The following is a 27,580-nucleotide window of genomic DNA, read 5'->3' as shown; positions in this document are numbered from 1 at the left end:
ACAAGTTGGTTCCTATGGTCCTCAACTCTGTCATCTCTAATCTCCTTCACATAGGCCTTAATCTATTCACCTGAATTCCAGCCATGCCACTGTAAGAAGGAGGCAGTATCGTAAGAGCAACGCTCCTTCTCTCAACCCACTCCTCCTCTCTTTCTCTCACAGGAAATAACTGAACTAGAGCAAACACGCGCACACTCACTCGGTCAGGCACCAATCTGGACCAATCACAAAGGCTGTGAGTCAGAATCACTGTGGTACAGTTCAAAACAGACTGGTACACATCCACACCAGTCTGAATTTCTTCTGAAAGGAGAAGGAGGTCTCACAGTCAACAGCTGTTACTGTCACTCATCATCATCACACAAGCGAGTTGGAGCTTGAACAAATACCCAAGCATGACCCCAGCATGCATACACACTCGCTCACCGAGCCTGAGACACACATGAGCACGGGCAGTGGGGTCACCCTCGCGCCATGCTTCATAAAGGGCTGAGTTACAGTAGGTTTACTGTTACTCCACCGACAGCCCCGATACAATAGGAGTGAATGTGTAAGCCTGATGCTGCTCTATTCCTCTCCAATTTTCACTGGATGACAAGGAAGTCAGCGCCAGGAGGGACAGCATGTTTTCAGAGGACGCCCATGAAGGTGAGCAGCTTTGCTGAAAGGTTGATGTGGCGCTCAGAGTTTTTATGAAAAGAAGCTTGGATTAGAATCATTTTAATGTGAGACACAACATCTATCTAGAAAAAAATTCCCAGGATTTAAGTAGCAAAAGTGCGATAGGAGTTGTTGCATGGTGTCGGCTGGATTAAAGCCACATATAGAAGACCATCAAGAGGATCAGTTGGGAATACACAAGCAGGCCGGTCAAATGAAAGACACCAACGTGGATCAAAATGATACGAGAGACGAGTGGCATTAGTGTGGCGGAGTGGAGGGTGGTTGGTTTTGGGTGACAGATGGGACTCACCCAGATCCAGAGGGGCGTGGTGCTGAATTGTGAGATTCCTTTATGTTGGGACAAGCAGGGAAATCTGCAGTGCAGCTGCTAATGGATCAACACCTTGTTATATATCCTGAGGTGTTGTTCCTTAGAGCACAATCAACACAGTTCTCCACAAATACTTGCACTGTTAAACATTAACCTGGGCAGTTTTGTGGTGCAATCAGGGCATGTAGCAGTTATTGTTTAATGAAGGAGCGTCCGTCTGTGTTTTTTTATGATGTCACGTGGGCAGAGTGCAGTGATGACATCATATCAGTGAAGTAAAGCACTGTGTTGTTGACTTAAAGAGCTTGCGCTTAAAATTAGTCAGAAGTTTGGTTTTCGAGTTTGCTCACGTATTTTATTATCATGATATTGAGTTGTAATAGATTTGTATTACCATTGCAAACATTTACATTACTATTCATTTCCTCATTGATAAATTTAAATTGATAATAAAAAAGACCAAGTCTGTGTGCTCTGCCTTCATGCCCAGTTCTCATGTCATTAGCGGTGTATCTCCCCACTGTGCCCGCTTTCTCACCTGCGCGGAAGTCAACATAAAAGGCAGCGCAGGTGAGGCGGTCGCTCTCCTCCCCCTTCCCATTCTCTCCCTCCTCCTCAGGTGGGACAGGACAGCAGTTCCAGCACTGCTCCGGCTGAGATTGAAAGTCTTCCACTCGTGTAAATATGAGCCAACGTGAAACTGTCTTGTTGTGTTTCCTCTTCAGTAACCGGGCGGACTAATGGGGCTGATACTGCTGAGTCTGTTTCTCCGCTATTGGATCAACACAGTGGAGGGTAAGAAGCAGGGTTTTTGGAACTATCATCAGAATCAAAGGTGACACTCCTATTATGAGCAAACACTGTGTACAAAAGGAGTAACGTGTACCACTTTAAATACATTTAGGCAGTAGCACCTGTGTAATCCTTTTAAGGAGGATTTTTTCATTTATCCACGCTTCAATAATAATGGCAGAAACTCACTTAAAGACACATTTACTGTCCTGATGTGCTAAATTTACTCGCAATGTAATTGACTGCCATACAAATATCTGTCTGATTTCTGTTGGTTTTAAAGCACCATATTTCCACTTTGAGTGGTTGATCCTTTATTAAATACATATATATTTTTGAAGGCTTCAAAAAAAAAAACCTGCCACTGTTGTCTTTGTTTTCAACTGAAGCACGGTATTTCTAAATTCATTTGCAACGACTTTGTCTCACACTGAGGGTTCGACTCCTGGGTCAGACCGGTGAGCGTGGGTTTTCTCCAGGTTCTCTGGTTTCCTCCCACAGTCCAAAAACATGCTCATTTGAGGTTGAGGTTAATTGAGCGCTCTAAATTGTCCATAGGTGTGAATGTGTGAACGAATTGTTTGTCTATATGTGTGTTGGCCTGTGATGAACTGGCGACTTGTACATTGATGGCACAGATCACGATACCTTTTATGTGATACTGCGCCACACTGCTTCTTTATTGGCTGCTTTTGTTATTGTAGTTACTTAATAACTATGAACTATTTGAAGATTGCCTAATTGGTGTTTCATTATATTCAAACAGACACACACATATTATTATTGTTTGTGTGCCTTGTAGGATCATGCTCTGCTGGTGGCGCTGTGACTTGTGACGAGTGTCTTCAGTTGAGTCCCCTCTGTGCGTGGTGTACACAGGAGGTGAGGATCAGCATCTAATACCACACAGCTACTTTGGTGCTCCTACATAGTGTATTTCTCTAAAACCTTTGTCTTGTTGGTCAGAATTTCACAGACTGGTTGGGAGTAAGTGAGAGATGTGGCACGGTAGAGAGCCTGCTGGAAAAGGGCTGTCCCGAGAACATGGTGGAGTTCCCTCTTTCCAAAGGCCAAATCCTACAGAATGAACCCCTCGGCAAGCAGAAAGGAACCCAAAACACCACCCAGATCTCTCCTCAGAAAATGTCACTCAAGTTGAGACCCGGTAAACTAGTTTGTCACATATCTTTGAACATTCATTTTCATGTGAAATGACTGTCACTTTGCTTCTTCACGCGACAGGCACTCGGGTCACTTTTCAGGTCAAAATTCAGCATTCTGAAGACTATCCTGTGGATATTTACTACCTGATGGACTTGTCAGCTTCAATGGTGGACGATCTGGATATGATAAAAGATTTGGGATCCACTCTGTCCAAAGAAATGGCAACTCTCACCAGTAAATTTCGGATGGGCTTTGGCTCATTCGTGGAGAAACCTGTTCTACCCTTCATTAACATTAAAGAATTAGCAAATCCTTGCAGGTAACCTGGAAACGACATGCACAGCTTTTATGCCGTGTCACTGTTCCTGATTCTAGTTTGTTGGTATATTGTGCCACAGGGACCTGGGTCTGACTTGTCTGCCAACGTTTGGCTATAAACACGGCCTGTCCCTGACGAGCAGTACTGAGAAGTTCAACGAGATCATTGCAAGACAACGTGTTTCTGCAAACATTGATATCCCAGAGTGTGGTTTTGATGCTGTTATGCAGGTGGCCGTCTGTGGGGTGAGGCTCATTCCCAGGATGTTTCTATTTCATATTTGTTATCTGTGTCGCAAACAGCATGGGACATTGTTCTCCTCGCAGGACAGGATTGGATGGAGAAATGACTCCATGCGTTTGGTGGTGTTTGTCAGTGACGCTGACTCACACATTGGCATGGACAGCAAGATGGCCGGCATTGTGATTCCCAATGATGGACAGTGTCACCTGGACAACAATAACGAATACTCCATGTCAACAATACAGGTTTGCTAGCTGAGTGTCACATTTGAATGGTTCATTTCCATGTTGCATCGGATTCATTTTTCTTTTTCAACAACAAACGACCATTTGGCGTGTTGTATCTCAACAAGATAAATGATTCTCTTTGCCCTCTCTACCCCATTTCCTCTCTTCATATTGTTCCAAATGAAAACAAGTTGGGGGTAAACGTATGACTCTGACATTTAGCTCTCACAACCAAGTGACGGCCATCCCCAAGCATTTACCATGTTCACATTTTCGTCCAACAATAGCCAAAGAGACACACTTCCACTCAGCAATATAGTTGGTTTGAAGAACTTCTGGAAGTTTATCCGCGCTGATCACACACATCAGGCCATGTTCAGATGCTCAACGCACCTGAAGTCACTTGAGTATCCTCAGACATACTTCATGACCATAACTTTGTTTTTGTTGCAGGAGTATCCTACTCTTGGCCAGCTGATCGATAAGGTTGTGGAGAACAATATCTTACTAATTTTTGCCGTGACGGAGAACCAGAAGCATAATTATGAGGTGAGCCTCACCTTCCCCCAGTATTAGGCCACAAACTAAAAATGTTCATTCATTTAACGACATTGGGACTTGTTGAAACTGGTCCTGTTTTTTTTCCCTTTGCCAACTGTTAACATCTGAAGTGGATGGAGGCGTATAACACACGATCCTTTCTCTCTGGTCTCTCAGAATTATGCAAGTCTTATACCCGGAGCAACAGTTGGAGTGGTGGCAACAGATTCACAAAACATCTTGGAACTGATTATCACAGCGTATAAGGTAAACGCCCACTTGTGAAGAGCAATGGTATAAATATGATAGCTGGTTTACCTAACTGCTCACAATTAGTAAACATAAGAGTTTAATTCAGAGCATCAAATCCCGATACCATCGAACTGATGGATTGCTGGTCTGTCACTGCTCTTGACTGTTTTCATTCTTCTGAGTGTTTTCACCAGGTTATTCTTCGCATCAGCATGTTGAACAGCAAGTCTCTGCTTGTCTCCACTGATCTAAACCCACTTGCTCTACTTCTTTACTCTCTGTCTCCCGCTGCATTTCTCACCCTTATGTCCTTCACTAAATCCCCCCCCCTTGGCGAGGAGGAGTCTACACCCCTCTAATTACTTCATTCAATCATCCTTGACACCCATATTTAGTCACATTCATCTTGCCACGCACAGATGTGTACACTTGATTGGCATTTACACTTTGAAATTATGGTTTAGCCACCAAATAAGTGTTTTCGTTGTCCCTCTTCATTTACATCAGATCGTTGCACAGCAGAACCACTCCACTATGTTTTCTACAGCACGTTAGTAAACTGGAAAACACAACACAAAAAACTCCTCCACACCCAGACAGTTCGTCATAGTCCATTAGTCATCAGGTACGGTCTTTCCTCTCGCTGTGGTTAGCTGTCACTCTCTATTGGGGTATTTTGCACACCTGGAACGATGACTCACAAAACAGGAGAACCCAAAAGCTGGCACATTAGAGGTCATCGTAGTTCAATATGCTGCACCTTTCCTGTTTAGTAACATCCCAGGTCATGACCGTTTAAGTCACATCCTATTTATGGGCTTTATCAAGCAACGAAAATCGGGTTTTTCAGAACCCCAGCATTTTTTCTTCACAGATTTTGTGTGTTCTCCTTGTGTTTTTGTCGGTCTGCTGTGGGTATTCTAGTTTGTATGTTGATTATAAGATGAGTCGTTGTGTACCTTCTTGCTCTATGTGATGCTCTAGCTCCGTTCCATAAAGGGAATTAGGAGAAGAGAATGCAAGCAAGTTAGAAGATTAGTCAATTTATCAGCACATGTTGTGGGACTTATTCAAAATGGGTTATTGCAGGAGCTGCGATCTGAGATTCAGTTGGAGGTCCTTGGAGAGACAGAGGAATTGAAGATGTCTTTCACGGCGATTTGTCCAAATGGGTCGACATTTCCTGATCTGAAACACTGTTCCGGCATCAAAGCTGGGGAAACAGTAAGTCTCCAGCGTACTGTACTCTGAATAAGAAATGAGCAGATTAGTACCAGAAACCTAAGATCACCACTTTGGAGTTATATTAGAAATATTACATTTTTCTTAAAAAATGAATGTATGTGGGACAAAAGTTTAATTTTTTAGGTTTAGCCAATTTGTTGGGGGGGCATCACTAGTCCAGGTCCATGCTGCATGTGAAAGGAGGAATCTTAGCTCCCCAACATGGTAGTATAAGTATTGTGCCTCAATAGTAAAGACAATTGCAGAGTTGTAAGATGTAAACAATCATCAGAGGCTTTGAAACATATCCCTTAATAGATCGTAAGTTATGTATATAGACTTACAAGCATCTTAAATGTCCTTTCAGAGGATGTGCCAGACTCCAAATCTGGACACCCAAACATATGTGGTGTGTCAGACTGATTTTCTGGACACAATGGTGGAAATATTTCCCACAATGTCAATGACTTTCTGCAACAAGACAGCAGTGTTTCCCATTTGTGTCCAACTAATAGGAGAATTAAAATGCTGACAATTAATGTCAACATTCCAAAGAGGGTAAAATAGTTGCTGAAGAACAGTACTTTTGGTGAAAAATGGGAAACAAATATATGATGGTGTATCATGATGCAAAAATGTGTCAGTGATTAAACGTTGACATTTACAAACCAGCCAGCTGCATTTAATGTACAATGTCTTGTCTTTGTGATGGCGACTGACATGCCGTCATACAGACTACGTTTTACTGTTTTTCTGTCAAGGCAAGAAATTTCTAATAATGTTCTTACTGTCACTTTAAACTGTTCATTGAACTGCTAACTACTCCCCCGCAGCCTTCCCAAATCTGTATTGATGATGTGCATGACTTCTTCCCAGGTCTTGTTTAACGTGTCTGTGGAGCTTACGGAATGCTTTTCGGGGAGCCGCCACTTCTCCCTCAAACCAGTGGGCTTAAAAGATAGTTTGGAAGTGGAGCTGGAGTCTCTCTGTTCGTGTGACTGCCAACAACCTTCAGAAGACAACAGGACCCAATGCGCAGAGAACCAAGGGACTTTCCAGTGTGGCATTTGTGTGTGTCATCCTGGCTTCTTGGGAGCTGAGTGTGAATGCAATGAAGAGACCCATTTGTTAAGTAACTGCATAGCAAACAATGAGTCTGAAATATGCAGTGGTCAGGGCCATTGTTACTGCGGCCAGTGCATGTGTCATGCTTCAAGCTTTGGCCACATCTATGGACCTTACTGTGAGTGTGATGATTACTCTTGTGTCCGGTACCGTGGGGAGCTCTGTGGAGGTGAGTAATACTTTCTGAATGCAGTAATTGGTTCAAATTAAGAGGCTTAATCTCTTGTCTCCCCACCCCTTTTTAAAGGCCACGGAAAGTGTGACTGTGGAGAATGTCACTGCCAAAATGGTTGGACTGGCCCGTATTGCAACTGCAGTACCAGCAATGACTCCTGTATGTCTGAAGATGGAACCATCTGCAGTGGCCGTGGCAAGTGCGAGTGTGGGCAGTGTGTGTGCTCGAAATCTGAAGCTTCTGGAGACAAGTGTGAGAAGTGTCCAACATGTGGAGATGTCTGTAGTTCGGCAAGGTGAGAACACAATCACGCTACTCAGCATCAAAGGCGAATAAAAGCGTAGACATCTGTTGTGCAGTTTAGCTGTCTATTCTTTTATAGTGACACACAAGATGCTGCTCCATTCACATGATCTGTCTGTTCTGTTAAGCGCAGATGTATCAGGTTCGGTTCCCCTTGTTCACATGTGTCTACACCCTGCAGGTGACTTTTAAAGACAACTAGTTTCCCCAAAGCAGCTGTCATGGCCATTGCCATTTGATAGCACAGTTGTAGAGGAAGAAAGTGATTAAAGGACTTTGGAGTCTCGGGAAAACTTGTACAGTCCTGTGATATCCTGGTATACTTAGTTCTTTTAGACCTCATTGTGAGCTCTCTTGGGTCCACCTGAGTTTCTGTCCTTTCACTTGTACAAAACCAGATCTTGTGTTGAGTGCCACCTTCAAGAAAAGGACAATGATGTTGTCTGCGACCAACAATGCAGCACCCCCAGAATTTCTTTCAACATGACTGCAGGTAAGTGAGCTTAACACAGACTGTCACTTTAAACTGTTCATTGAACTGCTAACTACTCCCCCGCAGCCTTCCCAAATCTGTATTGATGATGTGCATGACTTCTTCCCAGGTCTTGTTTAACGTGTCTGTGGAGCTGACAACTTTGATCTCACAATGTTGACAGACTGACATTTTATCTCCAACAGAAGTTTGATATTTCACATCAACCTTATGATTATGTTAATGATTTACAGTCAGGCATAGCTTATTATAGATCCATGTCATGGCCAATAGGTGAAAGACCAACTCAGTGATTTATGAAATGTTTTATTTTTCCATACTGTTGTTTATGTTTATGACGTGACAAAATGGTTTGTTGAGTTGAATGAGGAGGAATGTGGACCTGACAGGACTCGGGTGTCCCTCTGAACTCTGCCACCTATCTCCCTCACAACTTCACCAACATGCATGTCCATTTAGGCAGACAAATGGGAACACATATTTTAGCCTGGTCTAGAGGTGGTGCCATTGTGGTGCAAGTGAATAGCCACTAAACATTGACTTCCTATATGAGTCAGATTACCTTGAACAGTGTATACACTTGCAAGTTGAGGGGTGTATGCATATCTGATTATCACTTGTCAAGCTTCAGATGTGAAATACAATGCTGTGGCCTCCACATGCACTGATTGGAGCCTTTGATATGGAAATCATACTGACAGCCAAACAGAGGAGAGTAGATCCTTTTACACTCCCGGCACAATGTTCAGGGGCAAGATGATATACAATGTTCTTGTGTCCTCATCCCTTCTTAGATATGTCCATGCTTCCTTTTCAGGACATGACAAGAGTCCTTCTATTCAGTGCACACTGATGACAGAGAATGAGTGCTGGGTGTCTTTCACTGTGGTAGGTAGTGACACCGACACCATGATCTACGATCCCCAGGTTTATGGTAAGTGGCACAGAAAAAAAAAAGCGTAGACCAAGAAGGCATTTTTGTGTATGCTGTACCAGATCTTCTGTGCTGTTCCAGGTTGCCCAGAGACTCCTCACATCCCGATGATCATTCTTGGAGTGTCCCTCTCTATTGTGTGTATTGGGCTCATCCTTTTGGTTGTGTGGAAGGTGCTGGTGTCTGCTCACGACCGAAAAGAGGTGGCCAAGTTTGAGGCTGAGCGGGCAAACGCTAAGTGGCAGTCGGTAAGAACACTTCAGTTGACACTTTCATTATTCTCGTCCCTCTTATGGCTGTGGTCAACTTTTGCAAACCTTCTCACAGCTGTATTTGTTCAAATATATTTTCACTACAAGATAAATCCGCACACAACTCAGGTGCAGACATGCATGTGCATCTGTGTACAGTATAAGGATCTGTAACTGGAAACCCTGTTTGTCTTTCTTCAGGGTACCAATCCGTTGTTCAGAAGCTCAACATCAACGTTCAAAAACGTCACTTACAAGAACGGGGACAGAGGGAAAATCAGCCCATCGAATCACTACTGATGATCTGCTGTAAACAATGTAAAACTACATCTGAGTGCACTTGAGTGTGAGTAAGTGTATTTGTTAGTGTGTGATTTTGTATGTGTGAAGTATCGGCTGAAACTCTGAGTTGAATCAGAGAAGGAATATCAGTAGATGACACTGGGAACTTTTGTAATATATGACTCTGCTGCTGTTAAAGTGCACTGTTTTCTCACACTGGAAGAATATTTCATTTTGCATTACCTGACAGGCTTCAACTTTAAAAACTGGCTGGTGTAACATGCAGAAGACACTGAAAGTTGTCAACTACTGAAACTAATCACTGCTCTCTATTAATGAATGTATCTGTGTCAGACAAAAAATGGTCTTTGTTTATATTGTTATGTTTGTCTGAGGTTTTCTGTTAAGCAAGGCTGAGCCTTCTGTTTTGATAACTGTGTATTTTTAGTGGGTTGCCTCAATAAAGTGAAAAGAAAAATCTAATTTCCTGATAGTGACTGTTTTATTTCCCCACAATACATTGGGGTTAATTATAGTGGTGACATATTATTCATAAATTACGCGGGAAAAAAAATTGTAATTGATATATTGGAAAAAAGAAGCGTTCATTTAAGAAAATAAATAATGAAATTAAGTCCAGCAGTAGAAAGCAGTTTGTATCGATGCACGTATTTGTGAGTACAATGACATTCATACTTTAGTTTATGACTAAACTCCTACCCACTTGCTCTTAAATGAATGTGTCTAAACTTAAATGACTATTCAAGGAGCACTACAGCACTTGTAGGTAGCTCGTGGAAGCAAAAATAACGTTATGATAAGTTATTAATGAAGGGATGTGATTCCTAATGATTTTTGTTTCTTAGCATGCAGCTCTGCTCACCAGCTTGTTGGTTGTTTGTTGCCTTCGAGTATCTTGCAGTGGCGGAGCCTATATAATGGGGGAAATTTAGCAGAAGTTTTCCGTCGGCAACTTTCTTCTCAATGTGATAATAACTGACAAAATGATGCTGCTTACATTAGGTACTGCTAGATCAACAAGTGTGGCGTTTTGGCGGCCAGCCACGGTACTGCACATATTATGTGCCCATAATGTTTTGGCATTATGACACAACGCCGGCGAAGTGTTGGTTTTACCACTTTGCAAGAGTCTACGTCTCAAATGTAAATGTTTTTATCCAGCTTACTTTATGGTATTTGGGTCCGCCGTGGAGAAAGTAGTCCGCACCGGCCGGATGCAGCCGTCACAGCGGATCGCAGCTGCAGCTCCTCCGTCAGACGTGACGTCGCTGCTCCCTGCTGGAGCTCCGCTTCTCGGGGAGCGAAAAACAACGAGGCCGAATGACTTTCCGAGTCCCGGAATGCACGGACTTTTGCACCTAAATGCCTCTTGCGTCCGTGGAAATGTTGTTTCGGTGCGTGGACTCGGCGTTGGTGGTTTGTGCAGCGTTGTCGCTGGCGTGTATCAGCGTGTGCGGGGAGGACGATGGAGTTGTGGAGAAAAACGAGCTCCTGGAGTTTTACAGTAAGTTTCAGCGGCCACTGTTGTTGCTCACCGACTCGGATGTTACGGCGATGTTCTCTGGAATCAAAAAGGCAATGCATCTCTGAAGGTTGTGTTGATGTTCTCCGAGGTCAAACCTAAGTAGTCGCGATAAAGTTTGTCGTTTGTGGAGCGGAGGATGAAATGAAATGAATCGGTTTAATTACTGTATTTAACTTTGGGCCGGTTTGATGATGCAGTTATGACAAAGGAAAAAAAACCATATGTCTTCTCCAGTTTAATTGTCGTATGCATGACGCCACCAATCAAAAGTCGCGCCTTTCTCAGAGTTACTTGTGTAAATCGTGCGTGTTACTTGAAAATGATGCGTGAACTTGAACGATTAAAAATGTCTTGTTGATGGAAGATGAGATGTTAGTGACAACCTGGACAGTCCATCGCAGGTCGATTGTAAACAGATTAACCCTGACGCTCCAAAAGACAATGTAAAGCAGCTTGAAACCCAGAGTTGCATCCCCCTGGATTTAAACCCAAGAACTTCTTGCTGTGAGGCACTAGAGTAAGTAAGCACTACACGAGAGATTGTGCCCATAACAAGTGGAAAGTCAAGATTATGTATGACGGAATTGGGATGCTTGAACGTGGCATCGTCTTTAGTACCAGACACACTGTCTTCCAGTGTTTGTGGAAACCGGTTGAGAAGGAAGAGTCCCTACCAGTGAGGAGAACTTTTCTACATAAATGGCATGTTGACGCCAAGTGTTGGAAGAGGACAGTCAGACTGTTTTGAGGTGACGGATGTAAACAGCAACTGAAATTACCACTTGTTGCAAGGCCTGCAGAATGAAACCTCCACTGGGCACACTGCCCTCTAACTTTGAAGCCGCCGGTGCAGCAGAAGCCACTAAGCTGGCAGAAGCTGGCCTCAATTCACACAGACGCATCAAAACGTGACAAATGAGGGCGATCTGATGCGTCTGAAGGCCTGGACAGGTAACATCTACTTCCATCGAAATAGCAACCGTGGCAGTAGCAATTTGACGAATGTGCCAATGACTCCTGGAGACAGACAAAATTTGGTCAAGGCCACTGAAATAATCTTTTCTTATTATTCCAAAAGAGTAGGACAGTGAAAGAAATAATCTCTCTGACTTTAGATTTCACTCACAAACTGAGGAGGAAGCATCATTTTACTTTAACTGTGGCTCTAAGCTACAATAACTTTAGGCCCTCAGCAAGTTAGTGAAATTTGACAAGTTGATGTTTTCCTGAGCAGTCTGTGAAAGTGGTAATAGAAATGGTTTATTTATGTCTTAACAAGACACCACACATTTATTTTCTTCACCAGATCATGGGTCCATTAAAAAAAATACATTTAGCACATGCATCTTTTCATTTGAACAGAAAAGGGCCTGTTTATCTTGGAGAGTGGGCCCCTGAAGCGTTGCATCACAGTGGACCGCTCAAACCTGGTTTTGGAGGACTGCGAACGACCGACTCGTCGTATGCTGTGGAAGTGGGTCTCCTACCATCGTCTTTTTAACTTGGGTACCAACACGTGTCTGGGCCTCAACATTTCAGACACAACGCAACCTCTCAGCACATTTGAGTGTGACACGTCCCCAGCGTTGCTGTGGTGGCGCTGCAGTGGCAATATGTTATATGGTGCCTCGCAGTGGAAAGTGGCCGTCTCTGGACGTTTAGTTGTGGTGAAGAAAAACTCCTTTCATGAGTGGAAACGGTACAACACCCCCATGGAGGGTCCCTGCTCGCATCCCTATGAAGGTAAAACTCCAACTTTGAAATGAAATTTGAGCGTCTCCTTTCACTTTTTATTCTAACCATGGCAGATATTCACACACTGTTGGGGAACGCGCACGGCGGGCCCTGTGCCCTCCCGTTCAAGTACAACAACAAATGGTACCATGAGTGCACGACTGAGGGGCAAGAGGACCACCTCAAGTGGTGCTCCACCACTACTCGCTATGATGTGGCACAAAAATGGGGCTTCTGTCCTGTACAGGGTAAGACATCTATGCACATCCCTCAATGTGAAAAATGCTCTAATTGACTATGCTTTACGTGCAGTGTTTTAAAGGCTGCAGTTTTGTCTTGTTACCTGTGTGAACTAAAAAAAATAAGGTGAAAATTCATATTTTCTTTTTAGCTTCCACTTGTGAGCATTTCTGGGAATCAAACCAGGATCTGCAAGCTTGTTACCAGTTCAACTTGTACACCATCCTCACCTGGAGCCAGGCTCTATCCACCTGCCAGGCTCAAGGGGGCAGTCTTCTCAGCATCACCAGCCTGGCCGAGCACAGGTACATCAGAGGTACGAGTCTAAAGCACAAAGCCCCACTAGTGCCACATGTTTCACCGCCCCTTTGTCCACACAGAACTTACAGTGAGTGTCTTTGAATAAAAGTTGTTCATACGTGTCTGTCTATAGATCGACTTGAGACCGTTGGAGCAATGGTTTGGATCGGACTGAACCACCTGAAGGAAGGATGGGGTTGGCAGTGGTCGAATGGTGCTCCGTTAGCATTAGTCAACTTCACGTCTGGTATGTTCAGACCCTGGAGACAAACTGGTTATCAATTGAGGTTTTTCTGTTTTGTGTCTTTAAATAGGTCATTATTAGGGCTGAAGTATATGGACAAAATTTCACATCCCAATATTGCATGCCAGATTTCTCAATATCAGTTGACATGGAGATGACGATGCCAAACAAAAGTGTAGACTATGGATTTAATGAATTTCTTTTAAGTTGAGCTTTTCTCTCAGAACTGTCGACACACTGTTCACTGTCTTGTCTGCCTTTCAGGGCCTTGACACATATGCGCAGTAGTAGTTCCAGAGGATCTAATCTGTCAGAGCTGGCATACAAGAGTGGTTGGCTGGTCGTAGCTGCACATTGAAGGACGGATGCAGTGATGACGTTCATAGCTGCCTCAGCTTAACATTGCAGGACGAGTTGGGGAAGATACGATATTGGTTGTTTTTGTTGGGTTAATATTGTAAAATGTCAATTTTTCATATAGTGATAAAGATGTGATAATAATATAATGTCACCAGTCACCACTCAGTTTTTTTCCTTTTCATGCACCTGTGGAGTAGTTTCACATCTGCGTAACTCTTACATGTTTGTTTTTACCGAGTAATATTTAGGTAAAGCTTACTCATTAACTAATTGGCATGAATGTAATGTGTTCTGTAGGGCAATTCTTGAAATGACTCAGAAATTGATGATATGTTTAGGTGACATTGCTTCTTGCTAACACCCTTCATTACTTTTAAAACTTAGAACAAGAAGCATGTTCATACGTGGATTTGTTTTTTTCGTGTTGCGCAGCAAAAGTCTGGTGCGAATTACTAATGGGGCAATCAAAGATGATGATGAAGATGAACATCTAAAAAAAAGTAGCAGCACACAGCACAGTTTATGGAAAGGAAAATGTGTGTTCAAGATTTCCAGAAAGTAATTATTATTCAGAACTTCAAATTTAACTCTTGTGGCCTGAAGGTGTAATCTCTGAGGAATGTTCAAAACATGCTGCCAACACGACTTTGAATAAAAATACATCGAAACTTGGTTTTTGGGAATGTAATCTGAGCTAGTGATTTTTTCAAATGAAGCAGTAACATGAAAATGGTCAAAATCATTTTCTCCCGCAGCTCTGCCTGCCAGCCCTCTGAAGGACAACAGACAGTGTGGAGTGTACGGTCATAGTGGTCACTGGCAGAGTCTGTCCTGTGAGTCCGGACTTCCTTACATCTGTAAAAAGACCCACAATGACAGCAGACGAATCGAACCATTAGGTGAGAGGACATCCTGCATGTTCATCGTAAAACAAACAGCAGATATGCCCAACTTTCTTAGTGTCTGTTTACTGTTATCCTTTAACTTCTGGTTAGTGTATGAGGACTGCATTAGTTTCCCTTTATTCACTACCCTTGTTGCTCACTTCTCTCCAGCAAACTGGCAGTATATCCACACCGAGTGTGATAATGACTGGGTGCCCCATAGTGGATTGTGCTACCGCCTTCTGTCAGAGGAAGAAGCAGGAAGCTGGGAGGAGTCCCGGGAAGTGTGTGGTTCTCATGGGGCAAACCTCACCAGCCTCCATTCGCTCGCTCAGGTGGAGATGCTTCTCCACCTTGTTTCTAACAGTAAGGCACCACATAGAAGTGAGATGTTCTTAGTAGCTAGTCTTCACGCATGGACATCTTTTGTGTTTCAGTGTCAGCCGAGAACTCATTTGTGTGGATTGGACTTCAGAAGCAGCCTTCGTCTGTCGCAGTGGAGTGGTCCGATGGGTCGCCAGTAGCTGTCACTCTGTGGCACCAGTATCACCCACCAAACAACTTGACTGGTGCAAAGCTTTGCACAAAGATGCACAAAACAGTAGGGTTCACCTTCAGCGATCAGCAGTTTGCTGTGGAATGTTGTTCATTCCCCAACTCTTTTTTTATAGGAGGGCACTTGGCTGTTGACCTTGTGTGATGAGCGACTTCCAGCTGTGTGCAGAAGAGAAGGTCGGACGTCCGTGCATCATCAGGGAACCTGGGATGAAGGTTGTCCTGAGGTAGAGCACCAGCACAGAGGCGACATCACAGATAATTATGTTTGATTTGCCATGAAAGCAAAGATCTATCTGGATGACTATTTAACTTGTAAAATTGCTCCTCTTTATTTCCGATTCAAACCTCTGGTGTCATGAAGGACATGTAGTAGGCAGTGGGTTGAACACTTTGGTCTTCTGAAAAGTCTTGAAAGTAGTTTATGCTTCACTCATGGTCGGTGCACACAACATGTTAGTGTGTGATAGCTATAACTGTCACCATCAGCTTCACGAATAGTCATAAAAAAATTTTTTAAAAATGGTTCATTACACATGTCCATCACTAATCCATTTAAAGTAACTTAAACAACCTGACTTGCGTGTCATCTTGACGTTAACACCATAAAGTTCACAGTTTTACCATGACTATTCCTCTCCATCCATCGGTTTTAAATATTCCATACAAATTTTGTCTAGTTTCAGTCCCACAAATGATAGGGTTGAATGACATAATCAACTTTTTACTTGTTTCAAAGCAGATAAAAACTGATGATGTTACAATGGCTCCATACAGATCAGGACATGCACCAGGGCAACCCAGACCTTTGCTGCCGCGAACCTCTAAGAAAGTTCTCTTGTCAAAAAGCACAAAGACATGATTCACTCCACTGATGACGTATTGTCTGGTGCACATGCTGCGCCATGATATAGCTGACAAGAATATTTAGGCTTCTGAGAAGAATATCTTAGGCTTCTTCTCACTGGGCTTCTGCAAACTGAGGTCACGAATGAGAAATTCATGATGGTTTGCTCCCGTTTGTCTGAGACAGAAATTGTGATTTCCCTGCTTGGATATTTCTTTTTGAGGCTGTGAACTGAATTGTATAGTGTCTGAAAAATGGTTCCAGTTTGGCAGGACAAAGAATATGTGCCTGCTTCAAGCGAAGGCTCTGTCCTCCAGACCCCAATTTGAGAGGTCAGATTGGATGAAGGGGAAAGGCATGTGGGGGAGGGACAAATTGACAACACTTGTCAAAACACGAATGAACCAAACACACCTCATACGTGCAGACACACACCGACACAGCTGCCAGCATTCACAAGTGTTCTTGTTCTACTTAGAGTGGCCACAATACATTTATTGATTATTACAATTATGATTCTATCTGGCTATTGGAATTGTGATTGTGGTGTCTAAAATGAAAGATTTGTTGCTTTGATATGTATATAGTTGAGTGAAGAGACTGGCTGAGAATCTGATCGAAAGTATTAGAACCTTCTCTGACCACTAGTCATATTAAAACATCCACAACTAACACTGATGGCGGTTCGTCTTTGTTGGTGCTCCAGGGCTGGCGGCGACACGGCCACTCTTGCTATCTTGTTACAAACCATGAACACACATTTGAGGATGCGCTGATGGGATATTACTGCAAAGCCCCGCTTCTAGTGGTGGAAAACAGGTGGGCTATTGACACATTGTTCGGCTCAGTTTATTTTGGCTCACTTGGAATCTATTTATATTTTAATTATCATTTTGCTGACAGGTTTGAGCAGGCGTTTGTTAACAGTTTGCTGAACGAAAATGGAGCCAACAGTAATATGTCTTACTGGATCGGCCTCATGGACGCGGAGAAGGAAGATTACCGCTGGATGTGTCACAATGGCTCCACTGTCCCGCTCACATTCACCAACTGGAACAAACATCAGCCTGGTATTTGAACAGCAATACCCTCAACTGTCATTGTTGCTGTCATGGCTATAGCTGAGCTGTCTCTTTTCTACTGCTATTTTAAACACTACTGTTGTTACTGTTTCCACTTCTGTCACTGCGATAACAACTGCTTCACTGCTGCATCTTTAACTACTGGAACTAGTTTTTGCATGGTGGGACAACTATTGTTGTTGTGTCAAAAATGTAGAATTTTGTAGGAAAATTTCATTCACCTGGAAAGAACAAAATGATAACAATTTGAAAATGATATAGTACACATGCCAATCCTGCAAGTGGCGCTGTTTCTCTCTGTATGTTCTCGCATGCCAAAGACGAAAGAACATACAACATTGACAACATACTTCCATTGCATTTATCATGTATGGCCTTGCCATCAGAAAACAAACTAAACTACATTTCTAACACACATTTAAAATAAGGATGGAATCAGAATTATACAATAATTAGGGCTGTTAATTAAGAATTGTAGTCTCATTTAATCACATTAAAGCTGAATCAATTCATAATTAATGGGAAATTAACCTTTTTGTATCTGTTCTGAGTGTAATTTAAAGGAAAATGTTACCAACACAAGTGTGGTTAATAATACATTCCTCATTTGTTCTACCACCAAACTTGACAATACCTTCAAAAATTCTTTTGTATAACCTCAGAGGCACTGAAAAGACTCGAACATTGTACACATAATTGGCCACTCCTTCATTGCTCAAGTCCTCTTTTAAGTTACATTTATAACAAATGCAAAATTTGCCACGAGTTCACTCACCCTTAATGCGATTAATTGAGATTAAGCATTATTAAATATTCACCGCCGTAGCAATAATAATAACTTTTCACGTTCCAATTTCCTTTTCAAGTCAGCACTGGTGGCTGTGTTGCCATGTCAGGAGGCCCTGCTCTTGGCTACTGGGAAGTCAAAGACTGCAAGTCCCACAAGGCATTTTCAGTTTGCAAGCAAAACATCAGCAGCTACCAAGAGGTCCTGCAGCCGGAGCATCACATTGACGCCTATGCCCCCTGTCCTCCAGGATGGGAATCACATGCTGGACTTCTCCACTGTTTTAAGGTTCACTACCATTTCATTTACTGTATGTGATGTTTGTTGGGACATATTTAAATGAAAAGTGACAATAGTCGTTTGTTATTGTTGCCGTTACATCATAGCTGATCTAGATTAACTGTCTTTGCTACTAATGACTTGTGTGTAAATAAAAACACAAATTTGGCTTTAAACAGGGATCCACAATTATGTTCAATAAAGGAGAATGCTGATATTTTGGTCACTGGCTTTGCTAGCTTTATGACATACTGCTAAAGAAAATAAATGGAAGACATAACTTCTTTTAATTTAATTTAGTTTCAGTTAAAGTGCTGTTTCATTTGACCAGTGATTAAATAAAGGTGAAACATCTTAATGGAGCTTTAGAGGAGGAGCATGAAAATGTTTTGATCACGTGTGTCTTCTAGCTACAAGTATGCCGCCCTTTTAAACGCTCAAAAGCTCACGTAGAGTTATGTTTTGCTAGGTTTTCCATGATGAGAAAGTCCTCATGAAGAGATCCTGGGTTGAAGCGGATTTCTTTTGCCAGGCCCTTGGTGCTCAGCTGGCCAGCTTCCACCACTATGAGGAGCAGGTGTTTGTCAAGCAGCTCCTCAGTACCATGTTTAAAGGGTTGGTACCAGTCCTGTGGGCCTTAATAGAGAGGAGTGTTGAGGAAGTTGTTGTAAATCTCCGCAACTGCTGCATGCATTAATAAAGGTAGTCTAAAAACATTTAGTAAATATAAACTTGTGTAAGTTAAGGTGATGGAAGTGCTGAGCTGTAATGACATGCATTGTAGACTTATTTTGAAGTGGGTCTTTGCATTACTCTTGTTCTCTCCCCTTCCTCTTCAGAACAGAGGGTCGATGGTTTTGGGTCGGATTAAATAAGAGAGACCCTGAAAATCTTGGAGCCTGGGCATGGTCGGATGGATCACCCGTAAGTTCTCAAGAAGGTTTTGCTTAGAATATGCATCTTCAATGAATTCTGGTGAAATGAAAAAAAAAACATTGTTTGAACATCGTACAAAAGTCATTGGACAGCGCATTGAAAAGTTAAGTGGATTGTATGATGGAAAAGGCCCTTGGAGTAGCCTGTTGACGACAGTGAAGCACAAACTCTCACCTGTAAGAAAGCCATTAAAAGAAAGCAAACATAACCCCAGTCCACTGGAATCTCAGATTAGTCCAATTCATCTTAGTCACTAATTAAACTCTGATACATTCACACAAGTACATCTTTGACAGCTCATCTTTCACCAGGCAGCACAAGTGTCTGCAAAAATGGCACTTGACTCCAAAGATAGTCACTTTATAGCTCTCCATAACTGTATTTTGCATGCTGAATTGCAATCATCTATCAGGTGGTGACGACCTTCATCGAGGATAAGAATGACGAGGATGACAGACGGGACTGTGCTGTCTACAGCGACTTGAAGAACCGCTTCATGCCACAACCCTGTGACTCCAACCATGAGTGGATCTGTAAGGTGTCGAGAGGTAACAGAGCTTCACCAGATGTTCTCACATGCCATTCTGTTGCTTTTTATTTCATCAACAATTTTCTTCATTGCAGGGGATACACTGAAAAAGCCCTATTGGTACACAGAGCGTAAGTAGATATCATTTTTGTGCCAACATCTGTTCAGAAGTCAACAAACGACATATAGATCTAACCCACATCTTAAAGCAGATCTTAAGGCCATTTCTGATTGAGTATCATAACAAATTTTTAACCTAGTGACCCAGGACTGGGAATGATGACATTAGATTTCTGAGAAAAACAATTGTGACGATTCCACAGAGAGTGAGCCGTGGGTGTTCTTCCGTGGTGCTGAGTACCTGTTGGCCAAGCAACCCTTCGACTGGGACACTGTGTCTCTAGCCTGTCAGATGATGGGATCGCACTTGTTGTCCATTCACTCCCGAGATGAGCTTCACTTCATCAAAGAACGTCTGCGCAAGGTCTGTTCATTTCCCTTTTTTATCTGAATTAGACACGCAGACAAGTTTCTTTCGAGCATCAAATCATCTAGTTTCTGCTCCATGGGAGGTGTGTGAGGAACGGAGAGTCAAGTATAAAATATGAGCCAGAGAGCACCTTGGTTGATTTAAAGCACAGCATCTTTAGGATTGTTAAGAGTCAGATTTACAACAGCGTTTAAATACCATTTGTTTTAATCTTTTTCAGCTATCTCTCCTTCCGTCAAATTGGTGGATCGGCCTGTCAGTTCTCCAACAGGGAGAGGAGGTCAGGTGTGTTTGCCAATATGTGCTACTGAATAATGGTCACCTCAACATCTTTTAAGTTCTATAGTAATGCTGTACTCCTCAGCCCGACAGTAATGATCAAAAAGTGCTTTTATGTGTTTGCTGTATCCAAGTGGCATTTCTAGCACACGACCCTACACCAAAAACAAGTCCGCTGTCTGCATCTGTAATCTGCTGCTAAGTTCATTCCGAAGAGAAGCCATTTGCCTTTGCTGGTATTGCCATGCTGTACAACCCATATTGTCCCTTCTACCGTAACAGAGGTGGAAAAGTCTGAAGGAATGTCTACGATTTAGTGGACGTTCCCGGTGAGTTGTAGGGAGTGTAGCAATTTATGAAGTAAATCACTTCTTTGTTTTAAGTCCGAGAACTGGTGCAGGAAAAAATGGAAAGGTGTATGGGACTTGTATTTCGACTCGCCCGAGGAAGACTACTTTTTTAACATGACTTGAGAGACAGCCGAAACTTGTTTTGTGGCCTAAAACCAGTTCTGAGTAGCCAAAGTGTCGCTGAATTGCTCTTGCTGTGAACGCACCTAATAGTTGTACATGAATGATGATGTTTTAAGGACATGTCCATGCTAGAAATGGGTCATAAAAAGTCACAATAAAGGACATTGACCCATGGCTTTTTTTTTAGGTGGAGTGACAAGACGGAGGTCGAGTTTCAAAACTGGGCTGATGTAAGTGTTCCCAATCAAGCCAGACAAAACGGAATGTGTGTGACCATGTCTTCCTCATCAGGTAAACACATACGCAGCTGATATGTCAAAACACATATATTGTTGTGACCTGTTTTTTTAGGTTCAAATTCTACATTTCAGGAAAGTGGTCGACTAGTAAATGCGGTGACCATCACAATTACATCTGCAAGAGGAAGACCGTCTCTTTGGTGGAGATTCCCAGAGAGCCGCACTACATCGGAGGCTGTCCAGAGAAATGGCTCTACTTTGGCCACAAGGTTTGTTCACACTCCATAGGAATAAAAGCTGACTCCTGATTAATGTTTACACAAAAAATAGTATTCACTTAATAAATACACACTTAATGCTTAATGTTCTAGTATGATACAATACAGTGTCGCCCTATATTCCACTGATTCACAGCAGTTATCGAGACATGGAAAGCTAAGTGTATTAGAGTTTTGGGGATGGGGTGCCCCGCAACACGGTGACCAAGGTTGGGTTTGTTGTATTTTTATTTTGGTGCTGCAGCGCTCTATTCCTTTCTCTAATTTTATTGAAGTTCATTCTAATTATACCATATGTTTACGAAGCTTGAGGTCAATATTCTGCACTGATTTTTCTTTTTGCACTTGAATAGTTCAATCAAGATATATTTTTCCATATCAGTGTATCATTTCATCTAATTTCATTGTAGACAGGCCTGGCTTAGATGGAAGAAGACTTTATATGTTGATTGTATTAGATTTCATGTGGGTCATAGCATCGAATGATTTATTGCATGTCCTTAGTGAAAATATTCCCCTCCCCCAATAAATAAATACATGAATAAAAATCACAATTACGTTTTTTCCCCTAAATCGTTCAGCCCTAATGGTCAGAACTGCTTTTGGACCTTAACTATTAATTGTCACTGTTGCTGATCAGTTCCTTAAGACTTCATTAACTTGCTGTAAAATACAAAGTATTTCATCAAAAAGTGTTTGTAACCAGGCACTGTGATCAAAACAATGAGCCCACTGTGGTATAATTCAGTATCACACAGAACTGTTGACTGAACTAGATAAATACATTCAACAACCAGTGCTCATCTTGGTGACGCTTCTCACCAACAATTTCTGATTCTGACACATGGATTTTTAAAATGTTGTGATTTTTTTTTTTTAAATCTGAGCCCCCCCGCATGAAGACAAAAAGTCCGCCCTTCATCACTGTGTCTGTGGTTTGCACCGGCAGTCCACATTCGGCACTAAAGCAGCAGGCTGTAATGTGTGTGGCTCACAACCACATATAATCACATGGATGAAGGAATTCTCGTACTCATTCAGCTCTCTTCTGTTTCCCTGTTGATGCCATTCTTATTTGCACACTAACCATCAGCCTGTCTGTTGAAATGCCTGGCAGTGTCTCCTGCTTCATCTGCCCGGCAGTCCGAAAGAGGGGAAGAGTTGGAGAGATGCCCAGTCCATCTGTTCTTCATTCGGCGGCACACTGGTCACAATAGAAAATGAGATTGAACAAGGTGCATATGCCATTCTGAATGATGAGAGTCATGTTGCGCACAGCTGTATTTGTTTGTCGACTGCAAGTGACTTCTCTTTATTTGAGCAGCTTACGTCACAATGCTGCTTCAGGGCAGCTCTGTGGGCGTGTGGATCGGGCTCCGGGACGAAGACACCATGAAGTGGACCAACAAAAAACAAGTCATCTATAGTAACTGGTCTCCAATAGAGCCGAAGAGTTACCTCACTGTGAGTTAGTTATGTCTTTAAATAATTCTTGCACTTGTTATCTATAATCATGACTGAAGCCATTTTACATGATATTTTCTCAACGCAGTATCACAGGACTTGTACTTGGTAATGACTCCAGTTATTCAATCTTAGGAAGACGAGTGGCTCAGCGGATTCTCAGATGAGCCTCTCTGCACTGTTCTGTCAAACAATCACAACTTCCACCTGACAGGAAAGTGGTATGATGAGAAGTGCAGCGAGGACATGTACGGCTTTGTCTGTCAAAAACCTCAAGGTGAGCGTTCTTCGTCTGTCAAAGTGCTTTTGATTTTATCTGGGATATGTTTAAAATGTACAGGCTCTCGACATTATTGCGCTAATAAATAAACTTTTGCAACTTTCCTTTTTTTTTGAGTACAGATACCTCTAAACCTCCGAGCCACTCCTACCGTCAGCCCAACACTGACAGAATTGAATACGGGAGTCGCAACTACAAGGTCATCTCTGGCAACATGAGCTGGTACGATGCCATGCATCTGTGTTTAGAGAATGACTCTGGCCTGGTCAGCATTACAGACGCCTACCATCAGGCTTTTCTCACTGTCCTGGTCAACAGATTGGCTCTTCCCCACTGGATTGGACTCTATAGTCCAGATGTAAGTACATGGAGTCTTCACAGCTTCTCAGGCCTTTTTATTTGATGCGGTGTGTGTGTTGGTGGCCCTTCTAGTGAGCTTCAGTGTGTGCCCTCCTCGTATAGTTGGGCAAAATCCCGCTTGTTTATGAGAAGCATCCAAATGAATATCATGTTTCTGAGATGATTCATGCAGAGAAATGATAGTGACAAACTGACCCTGTGTCCAGAGTGGTGTCAATTATCACTGGTCAGACGGCAGTGACACTGTGTACACTCACTGGGATGCTGCTGATGATGAGGACGACTTCGTGCTGGGCGAGTGTGTGTACATGGATGTCAACGGAGGGTGGCGGCGAGCTGACTGTGAAACTTGGCTTCCTGGAGCTTTGTGTCACGTTCCTCCTCCAAGTCAGTGCCTGAATCATCAATACTGTTAAAATATGGGAATTATGACCGTCATTCTGCTCTTTTTTTCCAGGGAATAAACCGTATCTGTCATTTGAGGTGGTCTGTCCTTCTACATGGGTGAAGTTTGGACAGGGCTGTTACAGTTTTGAGCCTGTGGTGCAGAGACTTTCTTTTGAAGAGGCCAGAGAGCACTGCAGACAGAGAGGTACAGATGACTTCGACTTTATTATTTAAAGATTTTGATTCTATATTTGGACTATATATGTGTTTCGGTCAACTTTTAAAAAAGTTATGAGTTATGTATTTCTACTTTTGCTTCAGTCAACACCTCTGATGTGCTGTCTATTGAGAGTGAGACTGAGAACCGCTTTATTCTGGAGCAGCTGTGGTCTTCCGGCTTCCTTCACCAGAGCATGTGGTTGGGGATGTACTTCAATATTGACAGTAAGACTCATTGTTGAAAATGCAATGGTATGCTGTTATAACATTGTTATTTCCTTTCAGCTGACTCTATGGCCTGGGTGGATGGGTCCCCAATAGACTACACCAACTGGCCACACAAAGCACCAGACTATAAACTGCTCACTGCTGACACCTGTGTGACCACCAGGGTGATGGATGGAGTCTGGCACTTGTCACGATGTGATGAGCAGCTTGGATTTGTCTGCAAAACTGTCTCAGGTAGTACAAGTCAGATACAATCTCAGTCTAACCTGAATAAAGTTGGCCTCATTATGTCAGACAGCTTTTAACTAAGATAAACTGCATCAGTTATAAATTGATTTTTCCCCATGGGTGGCACCCTTTTGCAGACATTTTTTGCTTAGGAAATATGAAGGGATTGCATTGGGATGTGACGGTGCACTAATTTAATAGACCATAAAATACACTCATATACACACAACGTTTTTTCTGCACTGCAACCCACTGTTGTTGCCTCTTCTTATCTTGCAGATGTGGCCGGTGAGGTGGAAGTGGAGCCTTTAAACGGTACTATTACATTAATAATGAATAACCTTCAATGCTTTTTCAGATTGAGAGTAACCTGAACTTTAATATTTAATTATTTAAGAGGCTTTTCTTTTCAAAGAGAAATTGCTGATCGGTCAGTAGTCTGTAACCACACTAGATAGTGGTCACTGTAGAAATATACGAATGTTCAGTATGATATAATGTGTGCTCTTTTATTTTTAATCGCTAGTGAGCCTATGAAAAGCAGGAGGGGCGTAATGTCAGAAAAAGGTATTGAATAAGATCTCTAGAAGCTATGTACTTAACTATGCCTGCCGCCAGGTGACATAGTGATATACAAATTAGATGAGTGATTTTACTCCCATCCAAAATTGTGTGTCTCACTGAAGATTCTTCTCCATTTGAGTATGCCTACATCTAGATCCGTTTTCAAGCCACGGCCTTTTAAAATAATGTCTTCAAAGGGTTAAGTCCTAAGTCGGTGAGAGTTGTTCCTTCACCTTCTAGTATATATTAAGGTGACATTTTGTTTTGCTAAGAACATCTTGGTGGCCACCAAGCCTAGCCACATTACCCATTATGAAACTGAACATTACAGAGGACCGCAGGCTTTTCTTTGCCGAAATAATAATCAAAACCCACAGAGTTTTGGCCTATTGATTTATCTCTTGAGGGTCAGATCAGTCATATCTGACTTGATGCTGTGGTCCCCTCTTAATCTGTCCCCATATCGTTTTGATTCAAGCAACCAAACACGCCTGACACAATTGGACCTTATCTCACCAACACTTATGATGTGTTCTCCATGGCAGTGCAGAGGAATCCTCAGTAAAGCCCCACAAGAAAGCGAAACTAAACATGTGGTGTTTGGGCTTTGGACGCGTCCCTGTGTTTTGTGTTAGGGAGTGTTGCGTCAATATGGACAGATTTATAGACACAATTATCCACATTAAAGACCGTAACCTGCAAGCTACTCCATGTAGCCTACAGAGATGTTTACCTTCCGATGTTGTTATAGTGAGAGGACATTCTGTAACAACATGTGCAGATGTGTGGATGCAAACCTTTTTTTGTGTCCCTCACACTCTATTGTTGATGTACGAAGACTTTAAAAAAGAAAGTAAAATGTGCTATTTTAATAGAAACGCTAGACATCTTGCTCCAAGGTTTGGGAAATATAAAAGCATATTTGTGTTCTTTCAGTTGTGTAATTCTTGTATGTATATTTCAGGTTTACATCACAGTGTGATCGCCACAGCTGTCGTGGTCGCTGTACTGGTCTTTGCTCTGCTGGCAGGAGCTTTGTGGTTTATGTACAGGCGGACTGCAGCTCGTTTCCACGGGCTGACGACACTCGGCAGCGCGTACTACAGACAAACCAGCTCAGGGGCATCGGAGTCAGACGGGAACGTTCTGATTGCAGACCTGGAAGCTCACTCAGGAGATTAGTGGTGTAAAGTCTGGGGAAGAATCTGCTGTTCTGACATTTCACGACTTATTTTTGAAATAGAAGAAGACACTGTGAAGCTTTGACTCCTCAGGACGGTGTTGAAATAACTCATGAATTCATGTGACTCTGAAGGATCCCAATTCGTTTCTTTCAAAATACTCTTAATGGCGGGGCAAACATGAACCCTATTATTTTTGATAAGATAAGAAAGTTTTTGTCTCTGTTTCTTTGCTGTACTTGTAAAGGATTCTTACTTACTTTCAAAATAAGAACCCACTAATGACGGGAGGTGAATCTTCAGTCAGTTAATTTAGGTTTTAAGAAAATAAAAAAGTAATTGGTCTGGTTTCTCCTCTATACAGTTAATTAGATGCATATTTCGGCTGAAACAATTTGGTACTGATAAGATGACAAATATGAATGTGTTTGTGATGGTGTAACATGTCTGAGCATGCACAGATGTTTTGTCAGTATTACATTTTATATTTGTATTTATGAAAACAAATCCATTTACTAGCAAGCTTTATTTAGCAGCTGGTAATTGAATTTGGATTTTGCTTTGCAAGGCAGATTTTTAAAGATGTATTTTGCACAGTTGGTTTCTGAATAAATTCAGGGTACTCCAGAACTCTGTGTATTAACAAATGACTTATATAGTAAACAAACACATGCTTCTTCGGCATTGTGATGAACTCCTCCTGCATTCACCTGTTTGGATCTCTCTTCTTTTGTGGTTAATAGTCTCATATTTGTGGTACATTTCAGACCAAGCCAGTGTTTAAGCACCACGTGACAACAGGGCTACAATTCATTTCACTGCACTTGCTTCTTTGTCTTCCTCCTCTTTTGGTGGCACCATTTAGCCCAGTTTTTAGATTAAGGTGGTGATCTAATACGGTGATGGCGTAGCGACCGTTCATCCTGTACTAAAGTAAAAGTGAAAGTGTTAGCTGCCATTAGCAAAAATAGTGGTAGTTCCATATTCAACTGCAGATGCTTATGAAGTTCCTTTACCAGACCTTGAGTTCAGTGTAGTACTGTGTATTAACAGAAATAATCAATACTCCAGTCATATATCTGAAGAGAGTGTTGTTGAAGTTGTGTTCTTAGCGTGTATAATCCATAGAAGAACTTAGTTTATTCTCCGTAAAGGTTTTTAATGAAACGTTGACGAAAATAGTGATTTGGGGAAAGAAGGTGCGATTTAAACAGTAACAAAATCCGAATATTGATATTGCTCTGTTTTTTTATTTTTGTAAACCAAACC

The 27,580-nt window shown here is 42.2% G+C and overlaps 2 protein-coding genes across 3 annotated transcripts; both read left to right on the top strand.

The window, feature by feature from the left end:
• Positions 1-533: 533 nt before the first annotated feature.
• On the top strand, positions 534-9,783 carry itgb6 (integrin, beta 6). Of its 2 annotated transcripts, XM_053866744.1 has the most exons (16): positions 534-648; positions 1,720-1,789; positions 2,589-2,668; positions 2,753-2,951; positions 3,029-3,269; positions 3,349-3,514; positions 3,596-3,757; positions 4,193-4,288; positions 4,457-4,546; positions 5,621-5,755; positions 6,632-7,049; positions 7,128-7,350; positions 7,757-7,851; positions 8,669-8,785; positions 8,867-9,033; positions 9,238-9,783. In XM_053866744.1, exons 2-16 carry the CDS (start codon positions 1,735-1,737, stop codon positions 9,334-9,336), a joined length of 2,343 nt encoding a protein of 780 aa, XP_053722719.1. In that variant the 5' UTR covers positions 534-648; positions 1,720-1,734; the 3' UTR covers positions 9,337-9,783. The 2 variants fall into 2 exon arrangements, with proteins under 2 accessions (XP_053722719.1, XP_053722720.1); XM_053866745.1 differs by lacking the exon at positions 534-648 and having other exon boundaries at positions 1,689-1,829.
• Positions 9,784-10,543: 760 nt separating this feature from the next.
• Positions 10,544-26,979, top strand: pla2r1 (phospholipase A2 receptor 1). Its single transcript, XM_053866743.1, has 30 exons — positions 10,544-10,843; positions 12,227-12,607; positions 12,673-12,846; positions 12,990-13,154; positions 13,272-13,385; positions 14,498-14,641; positions 14,798-14,992; positions 15,064-15,227; positions 15,298-15,408; positions 16,735-16,847; positions 16,932-17,098; positions 17,977-18,185; positions 18,646-18,791; positions 19,016-19,100; positions 19,525-19,660; positions 19,737-19,772; positions 19,965-20,125; positions 20,352-20,416; positions 21,071-21,174; positions 21,255-21,391; positions 22,518-22,635; positions 22,725-22,864; positions 23,000-23,141; positions 23,267-23,502; positions 23,711-23,891; positions 23,962-24,096; positions 24,213-24,335; positions 24,396-24,572; positions 24,846-24,881; positions 26,095-26,979. The coding sequence occupies exons 1-30, from the start codon at positions 10,702-10,704 to the stop codon at positions 26,310-26,312; spliced, it is 4,455 nt and encodes a 1,484-aa protein (XP_053722718.1). The 5' UTR covers positions 10,544-10,701; the 3' UTR covers positions 26,313-26,979.
• The last annotated feature ends 601 nt before the right edge of the window (positions 26,980-27,580 follow it).

The sequence above is a fragment of the Synchiropus splendidus genome, chromosome 5 (assembly GCF_027744825.2).
Source record: "Synchiropus splendidus isolate RoL2022-P1 chromosome 5, RoL_Sspl_1.0, whole genome shotgun sequence".
NCBI lineage: Eukaryota > Metazoa > Chordata > Actinopteri > Syngnathiformes > Callionymidae > Synchiropus > Synchiropus splendidus.
Note: the sequence above shows the minus strand (reverse complement) of the source record. Positions and strands in the feature narration are given on the sequence as shown.

What these genes read in the sequence shown, in the direction of transcription:
- itgb6 (XM_053866744.1), top strand. Translation starts at nt 1,735, where the DNA reads ATGGGGCTGATACTGCTGAGTCTGTTTCTCCGCTATTGGATCAACACA. An exon ending in TGATTATCACAGCGTATAAG is followed by an intron (nt 4,547 to 5,620) that starts GTAAACGCCCAC and finishes GGGTTATTGCAG; the next exon opens with GAGCTGCGATCTGAGATTCA. An exon ending in CCGTGGGGAGCTCTGTGGAG is followed by an intron (nt 7,050 to 7,127) that starts GTGAGTAATACT and finishes CCCTTTTTAAAG; the next exon opens with GCCACGGAAAGTGTGACTGT.
- pla2r1 (XM_053866743.1), top strand. Translation starts at nt 10,702, where the DNA reads ATGCCTCTTGCGTCCGTGGAAATGTTGTTTCGGTGCGTGGACTCGGCG. An exon ending in TCAAAGAACGTCTGCGCAAG is followed by an intron (nt 20,126 to 20,351) that starts GTCTGTTCATTT and finishes AATCTTTTTCAG; the next exon opens with CTATCTCTCCTTCCGTCAAA. An exon ending in TGTCTGCAAAACTGTCTCAG is followed by an intron (nt 24,573 to 24,845) that starts GTAGTACAAGTC and finishes CTTATCTTGCAG; the next exon opens with ATGTGGCCGGTGAGGTGGAA.